General features: G+C 45.8%; 1 protein-coding gene and 1 long non-coding RNA gene across 4 annotated transcripts in view; one reads left to right on the forward strand and one right to left on the reverse strand.

The window, feature by feature from the left end:
* The window catches only part of LOC128853908 (uncharacterized), an 88,776-nt gene extending 85,854 nt beyond the window's left edge, over positions 1 to 2,922 (forward strand). For 2 of the 3 annotated variants that reach the window (XR_008452725.1, XR_008452724.1), the window contains exon 4: positions 1,953 to 2,922. This is a non-coding gene — a long non-coding RNA (uncharacterized LOC128853908). The remainder of the gene's footprint in view (positions 1 to 1,952) is intronic. The other variant, XR_008452726.1, reaches the window with a different exon arrangement.
* Positions 2,923 to 4,716: 1,794 nt separating this feature from the next.
* Positions 4,717 to 15,096, reverse strand: part of HIC2 (HIC ZBTB transcriptional repressor 2) — a 78,964-nt gene continuing 68,584 nt past the window's right edge. Inside the window, exon 3 of the mRNA XM_054082498.1 lies at positions 4,717 to 14,036. Within this exon, the coding sequence (XP_053938473.1) occupies positions 12,294 to 14,006 (1,713 nt within the window). The 5' untranslated portion in view covers positions 14,007 to 14,036 and the 3' untranslated portion in view covers positions 4,717 to 12,293. The remainder of the gene's footprint in view (positions 14,037 to 15,096) is intronic.

A 15,096-nucleotide genomic window follows, 5' to 3' on the forward strand; every position in this document is an offset into this window, starting at 1 on the left:
GAAAATCTACAGTAAGACTCCTGTAACAGCTGTAACTCAGACCTTTTTGTGCACATATTATTTTTAGTTAATATAGATGGTGTTAACGTTAATGCCTTAACCCTTGAGGAAGCTAGCTAATTTCCAGGTTGATATGACTAGGGAGCTGGCTGATTTCCAGTGTTTGGGGGAGAGAGCCAAGAAGTGCAATGTCAGTGTTTCTATCTTCTGATGTTCCTGAGGAGAGCACATCCTGGTCTGCGCTTCATCCTCAGTCTCCACGCATTGTCTGCGACCCCGCCATCCTCTGCTTGCGCTGTGGGCTACTTGCCTTCAGTGGCAGAGCTACAAGTTACCATGCGCAGCTGTGTGTCGTGATGCTGTTGACCAAAACTCTTAGAAAGGGACAAGCTGGCAGCTTATTAACTGAGCCATACAGTGCTGGTGGCTTAAGAAGGAACAGCTGCCTTGGTCTAGGAGTGTTGCGTGAGCGGGATATAGCAGAAGAGTGACACCATGCATCCACTGTTTTTACCAAAATGTGGATCGAACCAGGAAAAGACTGTGGCAAGTGGGCAGGAGAGGAAGAGGGAGGGGGGATTTCAAACATCAGAGAAAGAAAAACCTGCTTTCATGCTTGTGTCAGTAGCCTGTCTGTGTCCTGACCCCAGGCTCACCTGAGCCTTGGCAAAGCTTGCTTTTGTTCTGTGTTGGCATTCAGAATCCAGACTTATCCCACAGCCACTCTGTGATCCATTCCACCCAGACAGCCTGCCCATGGTTGCTTCATAAAGCAAGAGCCAGGAATCAAAAGCAGAGCATGTTTCCTGAGCAGAGATGGAAAATGGCTATGCTGGAAAAAGGAGGGGTTTGGTGGCTGAGCAGTGGAAAATACAGATCAAGGCCTGGTTGTGCAATCTTCACTGGCTTTTGTGGCAAGGGGTCCAGCTGGACTTGGCATGAGGCTGCTGCCCGGCAATGGGGTTAGTGAGAGCCTCTGTTGACAAGTCTGGAAACCCAGAGCTTAAATCTGCACACTTTATGATGCCTGGGAGTCTGGTAAGTGACATCTGGTGATACTGCCCCCTCCACTGTCCTCTGGTCCGATCTGTTTGGCCTATCCCAGATGGAGTTTGAATGGCCAGGCCCATTACTGTAAAGGCAGGCAGATCTGCAGGGCCACAGAGCAGCAGCATCTGCTCGGGTCTGGAGCTCGATTCCTGCCTTGTGCTTGTGAAGTGCTCCCTGTGTGGCCACCGCTGGGGATGTGGTTATACAGTCTGGCCAGGTTCCTGCCTTGCAGCCCGCAGTGCCCGTGCTGGGAGAAAGTGCACACCAAACCGCCAGGCAGAGCTCACGCATGCTGTGTGGGGAGGCTGGCCAGAAAAACTGCAGGGCTAGCATCTGCTCTGACCCTCTGTCCTCTGTCATCAAGAGAAGGCTATGCCGTGGTTTTACCAGCCTTGAGCACTGCTTGCTTCAGGTCAGGCTTCTAGAAGAGTTCTTGATTTTTATTAAATGTGAAGTCTCTAACCAAAAGTAAATGAACCTGTGGCTTTAACGCGGTGGCTGAGTCTGAGTTCAGAGGCAAGGGGTGTGGGATTCTGTCCCTTTTTAAAAATCTAGTTATTGTATATGAGAAGGAAAGGATACAAGACAGGAACAGAGAGGGAAAATTAGGCCTTTGCTTCAGAGCCAAATGATCAAATATATTACCCTCTCCTGCTGAGAGAGCCCCGCAACATCTCTCCTCTCCCAGTGTAAAACAGTCTCTGTAACTAAGCAAGAAACTAAGGTAAGGGGCAAAATGGTGAAAGGAAACAAAGGAAGTAGGCAGGACCATCCATCATCTCCTAGGCTGATCCATACCAGCTACGCCGGCATCTCTTCTTAGCACCTGTTACAGCAGAAGACAGTATGATGAATGTTTTGCATTCAGTAGTATTGGAGCTATGGGTGCACTGTAATTGCAGGGAGATTGTGCTTTCTTACAACTGGCTCAGCTGCTGAGCTGAAGCATATGAACTCAGCCCTTGCTCCACAGCAGTTTCCAAGAGTGTTTATCACTGAGACACAGCACAGCTACAGAGGGAAAAAACCCCAGACCAGTCACTGCTATGGAGGCCAGGAAGGGAAAGAAGGAAGATGTGTGGTGACCTGCAGGAGAGAAGAAACTGCAGAACTGAGCCAAAAGCAGTGCCCAGAGGAGTGCAGAGGGAAGCGATTTTTGGTCCAAATAGCAAACTTTGGAGTACTTTTGGTCCTCTATGCCAGGTTCTGTAATCCAAGTACTTCAAGATGCTGGGAAGGATGGGTGTTGGCTTCAGGTGCTGGAAGAATGCAGTCTTAATGAAATGAAGACTGAGACACAGCAGCGTTACCAGGAGCACACGGGACACAGAGCAAAGGGGAATGTGCAGAGGTGGATGAAAGCAGCATTACATTTGCAGCCTAGAGGCTGGGCTCCCAGCTGGATGCAACTATTGCATTATTTGTGTTTTAGGTTGTTTGCTTCCTGCCACAAAGTATCCCAAAATCCTGAGTTGGGAGCTGAAGACTATACAAGCACCCCATGGAAGGAGTGAGGGACCTAATGGCTCTGCTGAGAGCAGCTAGCATCTCCTCTGGGAAGCCCTTCAGCTGGATTCTCAAGGTGCAGCTTCCAGGGGGCTGCAGGAGGTGGCTCCTGCTGTGCAAGAACAGAACAAGACAAAGAACAATGATTTGCTAAGGCACATGCACAGTTTTAGCTACTACGGATTGAAGCCAGGTCACACTAAACCTGGTACACAGCAGGCTTTGCTCAAGTGAACACAAAATCAATTTGTTTAAACCTGGGCAACTTCGTAGTGCATTCAGACAAACAAAACCCAGAGAGATACACAGAATTAATGGTCAGTAACAGCTTTGGCATTAGTAGAACTGTTGAAGAGTTAGCTTTACTTGCAGATAAAACCTCCTGTGCTTCGCAAAGCATTTTCAGTACAAAACAGGGTGGAGGCATATTTTAGAAATATTTTGCCAAAAGAGGTGCGAGGCTTGTGGCTTTTACTGACGCGAAGTTACTCTTTTAATAAAACTGTCCTTCCCTTTTAACTTCTTAGTGTGGTATCGGTCATCAGAGTTCTCGTGAAACAAATGTATGTTGTGCATGTGCTCAGCCGAGTCCAAATGGGACCAAACAGTGGCTGAAGGAAAATTTTGCTTAAAAAAACCCCAGTGAGTTATGTTCCAATTCCAATTTTGATGTGATTGTATTTCCTGCAGAAAAGCAAAGCCCAAACCTGTCGTTCAGAGGTTTGACCCGATGTCCCTTTGCGCTTCACGAGGGAGAAGGGTAGTGGAAAGAAAGAAGTGTGGGTTTGGGAGAAGTCTTCCCAATAAATGACAGTAATGAAAGCAGAGGGAAGAATGCACAAATTCCCAGACATTCCAGACATATCTGGTATCCTTTACATCCTGCACTCTGCTCTTCAGTCGTACTTACTTCACTGTTCCACCGCAGAGGCAGCTGCGTTTCAGTTGCGAGTTGTTATATGAAGAGTTTTGTGTAGTTGTCACAGGATCTTATGAGATGAAAAGGAGCTGACCATGGCAAAAGAAAGTAAAACAGAACATGCAATCCATTAACTATGCTGGAAACCACTTATGCCACAGAGAAATGGGTGCCAGGAAGCAAAAACTTCCAGAAGAAATTATAAAAAAAAGGAAAAGAAAAGCCACTGTTAGCTGGGAGAAGAGCACAGGCTCATTACCCATCTGAGCTGCAGAAAAACAGCCACTGGTTTTCTGTAGCTCTTCATCTGTTTTTCTGTTCATTTTAGTCCTTCTCTTTAACCTTGCTGGGTAAAACATCTCCAAGGACAAATAAAAATGATTTTCTTCTCAGTGCTGCTGACTTCGCAACCTGTCAGAAAACTGACTAAACTTGAAGCTCCTTCCGCCAGTCACTTTAGAATATAGGCAGCATTGTGCTAAAAAAAAAAAAAAAAAAACCAAACCAAAACAAAAAAACAGAAAGGAAGAAACAATGCATGACTTCAGCGCTGGGGTTACTCCGCTGTATGTTAAGGCAGTCTGACGGGCACTGGGGAATTGGCAGAGCTGGGCGATGGGAAGGGTAGCTGAGTGGGATGTGGCTCTTGCGTTATGGTAAAGATGCTTAATTTGTCTCCATTAAATACGTATTTTATGGAAGGATCCAGAGATCCACAAAACTGGCCTAGGAAACAGAAAACACCATTAAGAACTCAGGCCAAGGGAATGTTAATTAGTTCTGCAAGGGTCACATTTAACCTGCCCAAGGAAAAATGTCTGGATTTTAACATGTGAGTGGTTGAAAGTGGGTGCTTTTGTCACTCCCTACAGCCCTCTTCCCTGGAAGCATTTACCCTTTGTACCTGCACCCCAGGTGCATGGAGAACCATAATTTATTTTAGGAAACTTTTCCGCCTCAGCTGCTTCTCTGCTCCTCAGAGATGTGCCCAGAGAGCTAACACAGCCCAAAGAGACTGAGGAGATTAGGGATCGGCTGCCATTGGCCGATTCTGACAAACACTGCTTTCAGACTGCAGTTAGGACAAAGCAGGGGCAACTTTACAAAACCAGAACCAGCTTGATGAGGGTCACAATGAAAAAGGTGAAATTCTGATTCCTCCGTTATCCACTGCCTGCACATTTAATGCACACCAACCTGGCCCAGGCAGTTCACCCTTTCTTGTATTCAAACGAGTATCAGTTATTGACTTATGAGCAAAGTGCACAGGTGAGTAAGTGAGAAGTTGTGAGCGGCTCTTTAGGCTGTGGGGAGGTCTGCCTTGTGAAGTGGCTGGTTTGGATCCCTGGGCAAGAATAAGTGAAGAAGGAGAAAACGTGGAGAGAGTCTGCTATAGCAACAAGGTGAACTCTAGAGCAAAAGATGTAATTTTTCAATCAAGCTTTTAATGAAAAGATCATAAAATAACAGTTTCTCATCACTGTACATTAAGACTGCAAATTTCTGAATGCTGAGATCATATTATAATTTCTGTAACTTTTTATATGACACTTGAGTTGAAGCCACAACTCCGTGTGGCTCTGACCTGAATTCAAGCTCTTGAAGGAAATGAACAGAACATTGCAGCAGGAATGTCGGCCTTTCGGTTGCCCTCCCCAGGAAACATCCAGGGCTCCTAGACTGACTGATCGTTAAGGCTTAAAATTAAAAGAGAGATGGAGAGAGATGCAACGTCCTATGTTCAGTTGTATTTAAAATATTTAAATAAAACAGGGAACAATATCCCACCAGCCAGAACAAGGGCCTCTCTTCACAGAAAAATTATCCCCGGCCAGTCAAAACCCCTGCAGAAGTTGGAGCAGCAGTTGTGCTTGGTGCTTTGATTGATAACTTGGGAATGAGGAAGTTTAAACCATGTCCCACTCCTCAGGGAACGAGAGCACTCTGAAGCGTGTCCCTGAACCACCAACAAAAGTAGCATAGAGTATGGTTTAGACCTTCCCTATTGCATCCCACGGGGTGTGCTCTGGTCACAAAACACTGATCCATTGATCCCTGCGTGTTCAATGCTGGGCTTCAGAATGCTTCAGAAAATTGGGGAAGAAGAGGATGGTGATAGATGACAACTGAACAGAAAATGCATTTCTAGCTCTGAAGTTATATTTCAGTATTTTTGAGTCCTGTTAGTTAAAACATGGAAAACAGAAAAAAATAGCAATTCCGTTGTGGCACGGAGAGGAACTGAGGGCTGAAACGAAGAAACCTTTGTGACTAGGAGGGCCAGCAGAGCTGGAATTGCCTCACGAGGGATCCCTCATCTTTTCCTTTTACAAGGAAAGCAGCAAATTTAGTAGTCTAGTGGGAAAGCATCAAAGATGAAATTTTTTTACTCTACGCTGAAAAAATGCAAAATACAAGGAGGAAAAGGGGGCTGAGAATCAGCTACTGCTTGCCTGCTTGTCTCTTGCACTAAAATCAGGACAATAAAGTACCATAGGACTTAAAACAGCACAACAAGCTACTTTCAGCTACTGAAAGCAACCTGCAAATTTTCAAGAATATGGCCAGTTCTTAACTGCAAGAGTGAGTTTATGGAAAACAGGGGGTTACAATAAATGGAGAGGCTTTGTTGATGTTGAGACAAATCATTAAGTTTAAACAAAATCTAAGAAAAAATGCTAGAAGTCTATTTAATTATTCCAGAATTACAGGTCAGAGTTCATTTAGATTTTAAACTCTTGCTTAAACAAATGTTTATTCAAACATGCCATCTCAAGGATGAGCATTTCTGCTGTTCACTGTCTAGAACCTCTCAAACCCATTTAAAATGTAGGGAGGTTTTGTGTCTTTGTATTTTATTTGTTTTTCCCTTAACTCCAGCACAGCTGATTGATTGGAAAGGGTTCTGAATTTGGCAAATATCCAGAAATTAACAAGCATCCTTTCTTCATGCTAGTTTTTAAGGCTGTAGCAGGTCTGTAACTGCAAACTCCACCAATACTGGAACAAGAGGCTTTATAAAGTGCAGCTTTTTCCAGGGACTCAAACCACCTTGCACTACAGGGAATCTGACGCTTCCGTCACAGGATGGCACAGAGGCCATTGGGTTTGGCACGCAGCTTCCTCAAGCTATCTCAGGCATCGACTCCCCACAACTGAGATCCTTATTGCTACCACAGTAAACAGGGAATGAGGGACAAGGGGAACTTGAGCAAAAGAGCCACATCCTGTCCTTCAGGCAGGACTACAGACTTCTCTCAGTCACAAGCTGCAATCGGAAGCGCACAACTGCCCCTCTGATGACTTATACCTTCTCTGAATTTTGCCAGCAGTCACCTCCAAATTCATTTAGTTTCACTGAGGGCGCTGGATGTTTCCTTGGCCAAGACCCATGCTCCTGCTTTTCAGAACTGAAGCGACATGGTAAAATACTGCTAACCCAGACTTTGAACCTGCACTGCTTGAAAACAATGCTTCCACACACACAAGAGAGAGGAAAAAAAAACAAAAACCAAAACAGGAATCTTAAGAGTGACAATGTAAATGGAAACATTTAAATACAGCAAAACATAAAGTCCTCTTCTATGCAAAGCTACAAAAGTCCAGTCTTTGTATTGTCTTCACAGGTTATGGTTTATGGCTATGCTGAGAGTCTCTGAGATTCTTTTTTTTTATTTTTTTTTTTTCATTTTTTTGAAATCCTGTAGAGAAGACCCTGCGGACACATCTTTGTGTTTGCAACTTTCTGAATTACATTGCAAAACTGTGCATACAGAATCTGAGAAATAAATACATTCATTACTGCACATACATATTGATACAAAAACAACACTGTCAAATAGTGTTTGCACCATCTTTGTTAGATATTAAGACCAGGCAAAATTAATATTTCGTTTTCCATCAGCCCCCCCTTCAAATGCTTGAGGTGGCTTTGGTGTAGAAGGTAAAAGCTACAAAGGGTCAACACTAATGGTGGGAAGCTTTTTATTAAACTTTTATTTTTGGCTTCAGCGGTATTTTAGCAAACCACCTTCACTGGTCATCTTTAGAGTGGTCTAACATGCAAATCAAGATTAGGTTTCCACCTTGAAAGCCTTAAGAGTTTTGGTTGGGCTCCTTGCATGCGACTCTAAGGTCTGGAGTGAATCCATCCAGGTGTTTAATGCAAAGGTGGCTGGGATGATCTGCAGGGCACAGCTGGGCCCCGCAGAGGAGGCAGTGGGGCCCTCGCCTCAGACCATGACAGCCGCCCGAGGCAGCACAGGGTGACCCGCCAGCCCAGAGGGACCATGCGGGCTTCTGCCAGCTCTTCCACGCCAGCAGCCACAAAGCCTCACAGAAGCTGCAAGTCAATAACTCTTTGGTGTCTTCTGTGATCTTTGGGGCTCCTGTGAACTCCTCCAAACGCACAGAGCTGGGTTTTGGGGGTTTTGCCAGGAATTTGTTGTTGGGAGGTTTTGCATTGGGGGACTGGAAGACAGCTCAGCCTGGCTCCCCATGGCTGGAGTTAAGGAGATGTGCTGGGTACAGCAGCTCCCACCGTCCTCTGATGACGTCCTTCTCTGTCTCTAGAACTTCTCACATCTCTCTGGGCCCTCTCTGCAACCTCAAAACTCCTCTGAGGAAGAGGTAGGCTGGTACGCCTCCGTGATAGTGCCTGGGTCTCACTCCCAGCAACATCTCTCTCGAGTTGAAGACAAAAAAAGCAATATCCCCATGCCATATTTGTAGTTGCCCTCCCTCTCCCCGCCCTCCCCGAGCAGTGCTGGAATGCCGGCTGGGACGCCGCACTCCCCTCCCAAGCTAGGGAATGCTGCGTGGCCGCCTGGGACAAACCAATGGAAAAAGCAAAGATTAATTTTGACTGGCCCCTAGATCTGTTGAGGTCTGAAACTGTAAAAGTTTATGTAAACAATGAGATAAATATATTAGTACTTTTCTGAGCCAAGTGAGGTTCCATACTCATTCAAATGTGCTTTGGTTTAAAAAATAGTTTTGTGAATTTGGGTATGAGCTTCTTTATTCTTTTATACAACTTTTGCTATTTTATCTTTTTTTTTTTCCTGTTACTCCGAAAACATTCTGGAACTAAGTGACTAAAGCGTATACTTAAGCTGCCTGGCCTCTTTTTTTTTTTTCTTTTTGTTTGTTTTTAAATGGTTTTATTCCTCTTGAGGCTCTTTGTGTATTAAAAAAAAAAAAAAATTAAAAAAAAAACAACAAAAATGCAACTCCCTCCCCCCGACCCTAAAATCCTTAAAATCTTAAATATGAAACTAGTGTTTTGCTTTCTCATTAAAATACAGAAAAATGTTTGATACAATACTATGTCGTACAAATGCAGTTGAGTGTTTCGGCCCCAGACAGGCCTGAAACAGTCCCTGAAGTTTTGAGTATTACTAGTTATTCATTATTACTGTCACAATTTGGAAAATGTTGTTTATACTCAAATTTATGGAACACAACTTTACACAGCTACTTGAAAAAAAGAACAGAATTTCCTTTTGTACAATACTCTCGCTGTACACAGACTTTATGTCGTATTGTTTAAGTGCTGGGGGGGGACAAATTAAAAAAAAAAATGATGCTCCAAAAAAAGATTTTTTAAAAATAGCATTGGGTCTTGAAACTTCAACATGATTCTGGAGGCGTAAAAACAAATGACTGGGGGTAGGGGAGCAGCTGCATCACCTGCACACGCCGGTAAGATGGAATCCAGCGAGGGGACCCAGTTGTTTGCCTGCTGAGGAGCTAATGGCTGCTCCCTGGCCTGGCTCAGTCGGGCACAGCTTGAGATGCTGTCCCAAGGGTGGCTTTGGCACAGCCCCTGCCTGTGGTTTCCAGCACTGGATACTGGCCACAGCAGCGATGGCCACAAGTCAGCAGGAAAAACCCACACCCAGACAGGGCTTATCCCCAGCCCTGCCTTTCTCATTAGGTGAGCTGAAGATCCTTGTGAAAATTTTGAGCAACCTGATCCAGTGGAAGGTGTCCCTGCCCACGTCAGGGAGGTTGGAACTAGGTGGGCTTTAAAGGTCTCTTCCAACCCAAACCATTCTATGGAAATCTGGACTTGGTGGGTCCTCAGCCAGCCAGCAGCACGGGGAGCCAGCTCCGGCTGCAGCTAAGCCAGTGCGGGATTCAGCCTGCTTTGGGATGGCTTAGGGGGAAGGTGAGGTGCCTGGACACTGATCTTGCACAGTTGGGCCCTGCTGAGCCTTGCTCACAGAATAAGGTCGATGGCAAGGCCTTCCCTGTCTTCAGGGGTGTTCTCAGGAGGGTTGGCAAGGAATCAAGGAGAGGAGAATTCAATACATATTCAAAATGGGGAAGTGCTAAAGACACTAAAACCCCACCTAATGCCCCCAAAAGAAAACAGCGCATCTCAGCATAACTAGAAAACCCAAAAGTCCCTGCAGCCCCCTCGCGCTTTGCAGCTCACAGGCATCCAGGAGCAAGCAGTCAGCGGCACCGGGAGGAGCACCCTGGAGCGCAGGCAAGAGGGGCGAGTGTGTTCCCTGTACATGACACCAGGCCAAGGTGCAGCGCCTCTGGTTGTCTATTGCTTGCAGCCTGGATTCCAGTTTCCTCAGTTCATTTAATTGACCCAAAATCTCCTTATGGACTAGTCTACCTTACCAAAACGAAAACCCAAAAAACAAACAAAAAAAAACCCAATAGAAAATGAAGCTTTTATAGTTCTTGGTTTTAGTCAAGCATGCTCACTTTTTTCTTTTTTTTTTCTTTTTTCTCTTTTGGTCAAAACTTAAAAAAATTGGTTTTGTTTTCTTAAAAAAGACAAAGCGTGAGGTTTGGTAAACCTTACGCATGGAGACTAAACTGGTTTGAATGGGGGAAAAAAACAAACAAATGAAAAAAACACAAGTGTAAACTTTACTCAGTTGAGAAGGGATGGCTCTACTGGCTGTGAATTTTTACCACCACAAGTCACGGGAGGCTTGAAATAAGCCATAGTTTTCCACAAGGTCACGCCAACAAAGTCAAGGGGGCCAAGAATTGGTGGGCTAAGTTCTCTCTCTTCTCTCCTAAACCAATAGCAGCTGTTGGCTGTGATATCTTATGCAGATGTTGTAAGAACATTTTGTTTCTTTTTATTTTCATTTTTCTTTTTTTTTTTTTTTTTTTGTGTGCGTGTGTTAAATTGTCTAAAAGGGAGGATATGAAACACTTTGGTTTGCTTTTTCCTCCTCTCCCCCACCTTATTGCACTCTGGATTCTAGTAAATTATAGGCTGTTATGCCCTCACCCTCTGTCCTGCCAGGTGTTCACAGACTGACCCAGATGTGCTGGGGGAGCGGAAGATGAGGGGGACATTTTCCCCTCCCCATAGTATCCAGATTCACTAAACAAAGCTGGAAAGGGCCCAAAAAGCTCAGAGAAGTTTTCTTCTTTTATCTAAAAGTGACTACAAACAGCCAAGAGGCTGCGAATGAGCCAGTCCAAGCAGCCAGCACAGCCTCTGGCTCACTGTATTTTTTGCTTTGTCTTTGGCCAAGCTTTGCTTTAACATTTCTCTAGCTGACTTTTGATGGAAGGACGGGGTGGTAAAAATCCCTTAACTTTAATTTAGCTTCTTCTACTTTTATACATTTAATTACTTACAATAAGAGAAAACAAAAATGCCTAATCTTTCACTAACCATCTTATTGTTCTCATGAATTCAAGAGGTAGCAAAGGTAACAAGCCTGTCCACACAGACCTGCTCTTTAGTGAGGGAGGAAAGCTAAAAACATACACACACACAAAAAATAAAATAAAAAATAATAAAAAAGTACCTAAGGAACTTGTAGCAAGTCCAACCTACATCAAACCCCTTCCCCACCCCCCACTCTAGAATTAACCTCAGACCTTCCAGTTCAAACATTCACATAAACGTTACACTGGTTTCTCCTTTAATAAAACAAGTACCTCTAAGCAAAGAATATTCATATGAAACTACTAGAAAAGTAAAGACGACCCCCTGCTCACTGAAAGAAATTCCCAGGGCATCCATCCCTGTTCAGTCATGGGTAAGGCAGAAGAGGTTTGTGTGTTTTGTGGGAAAAGGTGGCATGTGGTTATGTGTGCCGAGGATAAAGATCAAAACCAAAAGCAGGAGGGATGGTGAGGCGGCATCGCCGTGTCGTTAAGTGAAGCGTGCCGGCTGGTGCACACTGAGGTTGGCTGCTCTCCCCACTGGTGCCAGCCCAAGGGAAAGGTGGGTTCCACCATGGCTGTGGCTTTCCCAAAGTATCTGAAGGGGCTGCCAACCCTGTGAGATGGTCCACAGACACAGCTTCTGTGCTCCTGAATGCAACGCTATGTTATTTCACAGCTAGTCAGGCCACTGAAAGGGTGTACTTAAATTTTCTTTTTATGGCAAGAAATGCCCCTACTGAGTTTGGTTTTAAGAGAGGAGTAGGGGACAGTAACACAAAGGTAAGAGGCTGGAGCGGGGAGCAAAGACCGGAGGTTCCCCATGGTCCCCCTCCCTGCTCCAGACAATCAATATGGCAATGAAGTTGGTGTGCGCAAAAAGAACTAGTGTTTCTGGCCAGAACACCAAGATTTGGAAGGAGAGTTGAACTAAATGCATCAGCTTGGCTGTGGACCTTTCTTTTTTATAAAAAAAGGAGAAAAAAGAAACTTCTTTTTTTATACGTTAAAGCTACATTTGTTTAGGCCTCCCATGACTGAACAGAGTATGGGGAGTTGCCCCCTTTTTTGTTTGTCTTTTTCTTTGTTTTTTTTAAGCAGCAAGTCTACAGAAAGGTAAATCACTGCGGATGGGCTCGAAGCTCATTCTGGAGTCTTTGGCTTATGTGGGAGAGGTATGCATTCGCAGGTGGCTGATCAGATTGCGCTGCTGGGTGAATTTTCCACCACACAGTTGACATTCGTAAGGTTTTTCTCCTGAGTGGACACGCATATGCTCTGTCAGTCGGTACTGCCGGGTAAAGCGCATCCCGCATTCCTCGCAAGCAAAGGGCTTGAGCCCTAAGTGGCTGCGCATGTGCCGTGTCATGGTGCCCCGCTGCGTGAACATCTTGCCGCAGATGTTGCAAGGGAAGGGCCGCGTCAGCCAGTGAGTCTTCTCATGCTGCCGCAGTGTGGCTGGATCCTTGTAGCTCTTCTCACACACTGAACACTTGAAGGGCCGGGACTCTGCAGTGTAGGACTGGTTGGGGTTGGACAAATCCTCGGCTTCATCCTTGCCACCATACGTGCCTTCCTCCTTGATGAAAAGGTCTTCCTCAGTGTGCGTCTCCACATGGGCATTAAGCTGCTCGGAGCTGGGGAAGCCTTTGCCACAGGGGATACAGACATACAGGTTGTCACCGTAGGCCACTGGCTCAAACCCCTCCTGCCGGTAGACATAGTTGGCACTAGTATGCCCGCCGCTCTCGCTCTCACTCTGGCCGCTGTCGTCGCTGTTCTCCTTACCATTTTCCACCTCCTCCTTACACGGGTAGGGTAGGTCTGCACCGTAGGCCCCAGCCAGACTCCGCTCCACAGACTTGGACAAGGACCCCAACAGGATACCATTGGGCAGCCCTTCACCCTCGTCCCTGTCTTTGCTCCCCTCCTTTCGGTCAAAAGCATTGTCTTTCTTGATCCACTCCTTCTTGCGAGATGAGTGCCGGAGGCCCTTGCGCTGGCCGCTCTCTGTCAATGAGTGATGGCACTCTTCACTCAGATCCATCTCCATGGGGTCGCTGCTGTCCGCCATGCTGTGAGGGGCTCCGAGTCCAGACTCGTCGAACGATGAGGCACTGTTGGCTGCGGGGGCTGAGGCAGATTGGGGAGAGCCGTGCTGGCTTTCACTGTGCTGCGTGTCATCGTGGGAGGCTGCAACAGGGAGTGACGGGCTTTTTTTGGACAGGTCGAGGCCTAGCTCCTGGTCGCCAGTGCTCCCGTTCGCACTGCTGCCCCCGCCACCATTCTTACCGGCTCCCCTGCTTAAGGAGTGACAGTTCTCTTGGTTGGAGCTGCTGATGAAGACCTCATCATCCGAAAGCTTTCCCTTTGACAGCTCCTTTGAGTGTGAGCCCTTCAAACCCTCATTTGACCCTGAATAGCGAGCTTGGATGACTGAAGCAGTGGAAAGTCTCTGACTCCTGGCAGATCTCCCAACACCAAGGCCACCAGCCTTGCCAGCAAAGGACTTGCCACTCCGCTTCAGCTTCTTTCTGCAGAGAGCTGCCAGGTCGTGCAGTTGGAGGTAGCTTGCTGCGGTGAGGAGAGCATTAAAGTTCTGTTCACCGGGCTGGTCAGTCGTTAAGAGCTTACCAGTATAAATAAAGTCCAAGATCTGCCGGAACACAGTGGGGTTCACCATGTCCGTGTCTAAGTTAATCAGGTTGTCATGCAGGACAAGGGATTTGAAATACATGCTGCTGGCTGCCAGGATGTTCTTATGGGCACGAAACAGGGCATTTTCTACCACAATGATCACATCACAGAGGAAACCTTTGGCTCGTTGCTGGTTCAGCTGCAGTAGCAGTTGTTTGGCATGATTTGGCAGTTCCATCTCCACCTTCTCTTCCTTTCACCTTACCACCTGCAAAACAGGAGGATGAGAGGTGTGAACCTGCTTTTTTCCACTCAAGTCTACATTTAATAGATTGGCTTAACATGGTGTGGTCTATGCTAGACTTGACACTGACTAAGGAGCTCTGGATACATTCAGCCCTGCAAACCATAATCCTGCTTGGAATACAGAGGGAACTGTTTCTCATGCTAAGATTTGATTCAGATCTTTCAAAAGTCAGATTTGTAAATATCTTTTTCCAAAAGAATCACCATTGGCTGCAGTTACCATTCAGAAGATGCCAGCATGAGAGCAGTAGCTAGGTACAGGGGAAAGGCGTTTCCCTTTCCTGACACAACTCTGGGGGGAGAATGAGGAGCAAGGGGAAAACCAAAAAAAAGCATCTACTTCACTGCCATTTGCATAGTGGAGCATGTAAAATAATTAGCATAAGCTGCCGCTTCCCTGCTTTAACATGGAGTTCCTTTCTTGGCTCTGACATGTTGAAATCTTACAACTCCCAGCTGCTCTAGGGTTGACAGAATGACATCTAGCAACTAAATCCTTCGAAGATGTAATTAATCACACTGAGGTGTGAATGGGAAATCTCCTTAAGAGTATGAAAGGCTGCTTTAAACCCCACCCCTGGCAATGCCTATATGCCAGGCCATTCACACCAAGGGCTGGAATCACCCCTGAACTGCCTGAAATGCAGGGTGCTGAGGCAGCTAAATGCAACCAAATGTCAACAACCTGAAACTGTTTTCTTGTGTTAATTCTGCCCTGCCTTTATTTTTGAAGGAATTTTGGTGAACTGTTAGAGCCAAGTACACTCCCTCACGTGACACCTCCCTGCCCTGACGTGCTGGGAAGAGAAAAGCTGTGGTTACCTCTGTGCAGTTAATGTATTTCATGAACAGGATTCACTATGTATTTCAGTTTAGATATTTCTATTGGCTTTCCCAATAATAGAGACTGGATAAAATCCTTTGTTTGAGGTGTATCAGAACTAACTGCAACTGAATGTTTGATAGATACTGTAATACATAAACACTAGAATTGAAATCTGGGGCTGCATTCAGGAATCCAA

The sequence above is a fragment of the Cuculus canorus genome, chromosome 17 (genome assembly GCF_017976375.1).
Source record: "Cuculus canorus isolate bCucCan1 chromosome 17, bCucCan1.pri, whole genome shotgun sequence".
In the NCBI taxonomy this organism is placed as follows: Eukaryota; Metazoa; Chordata; class Aves; order Cuculiformes; family Cuculidae; genus Cuculus; species Cuculus canorus.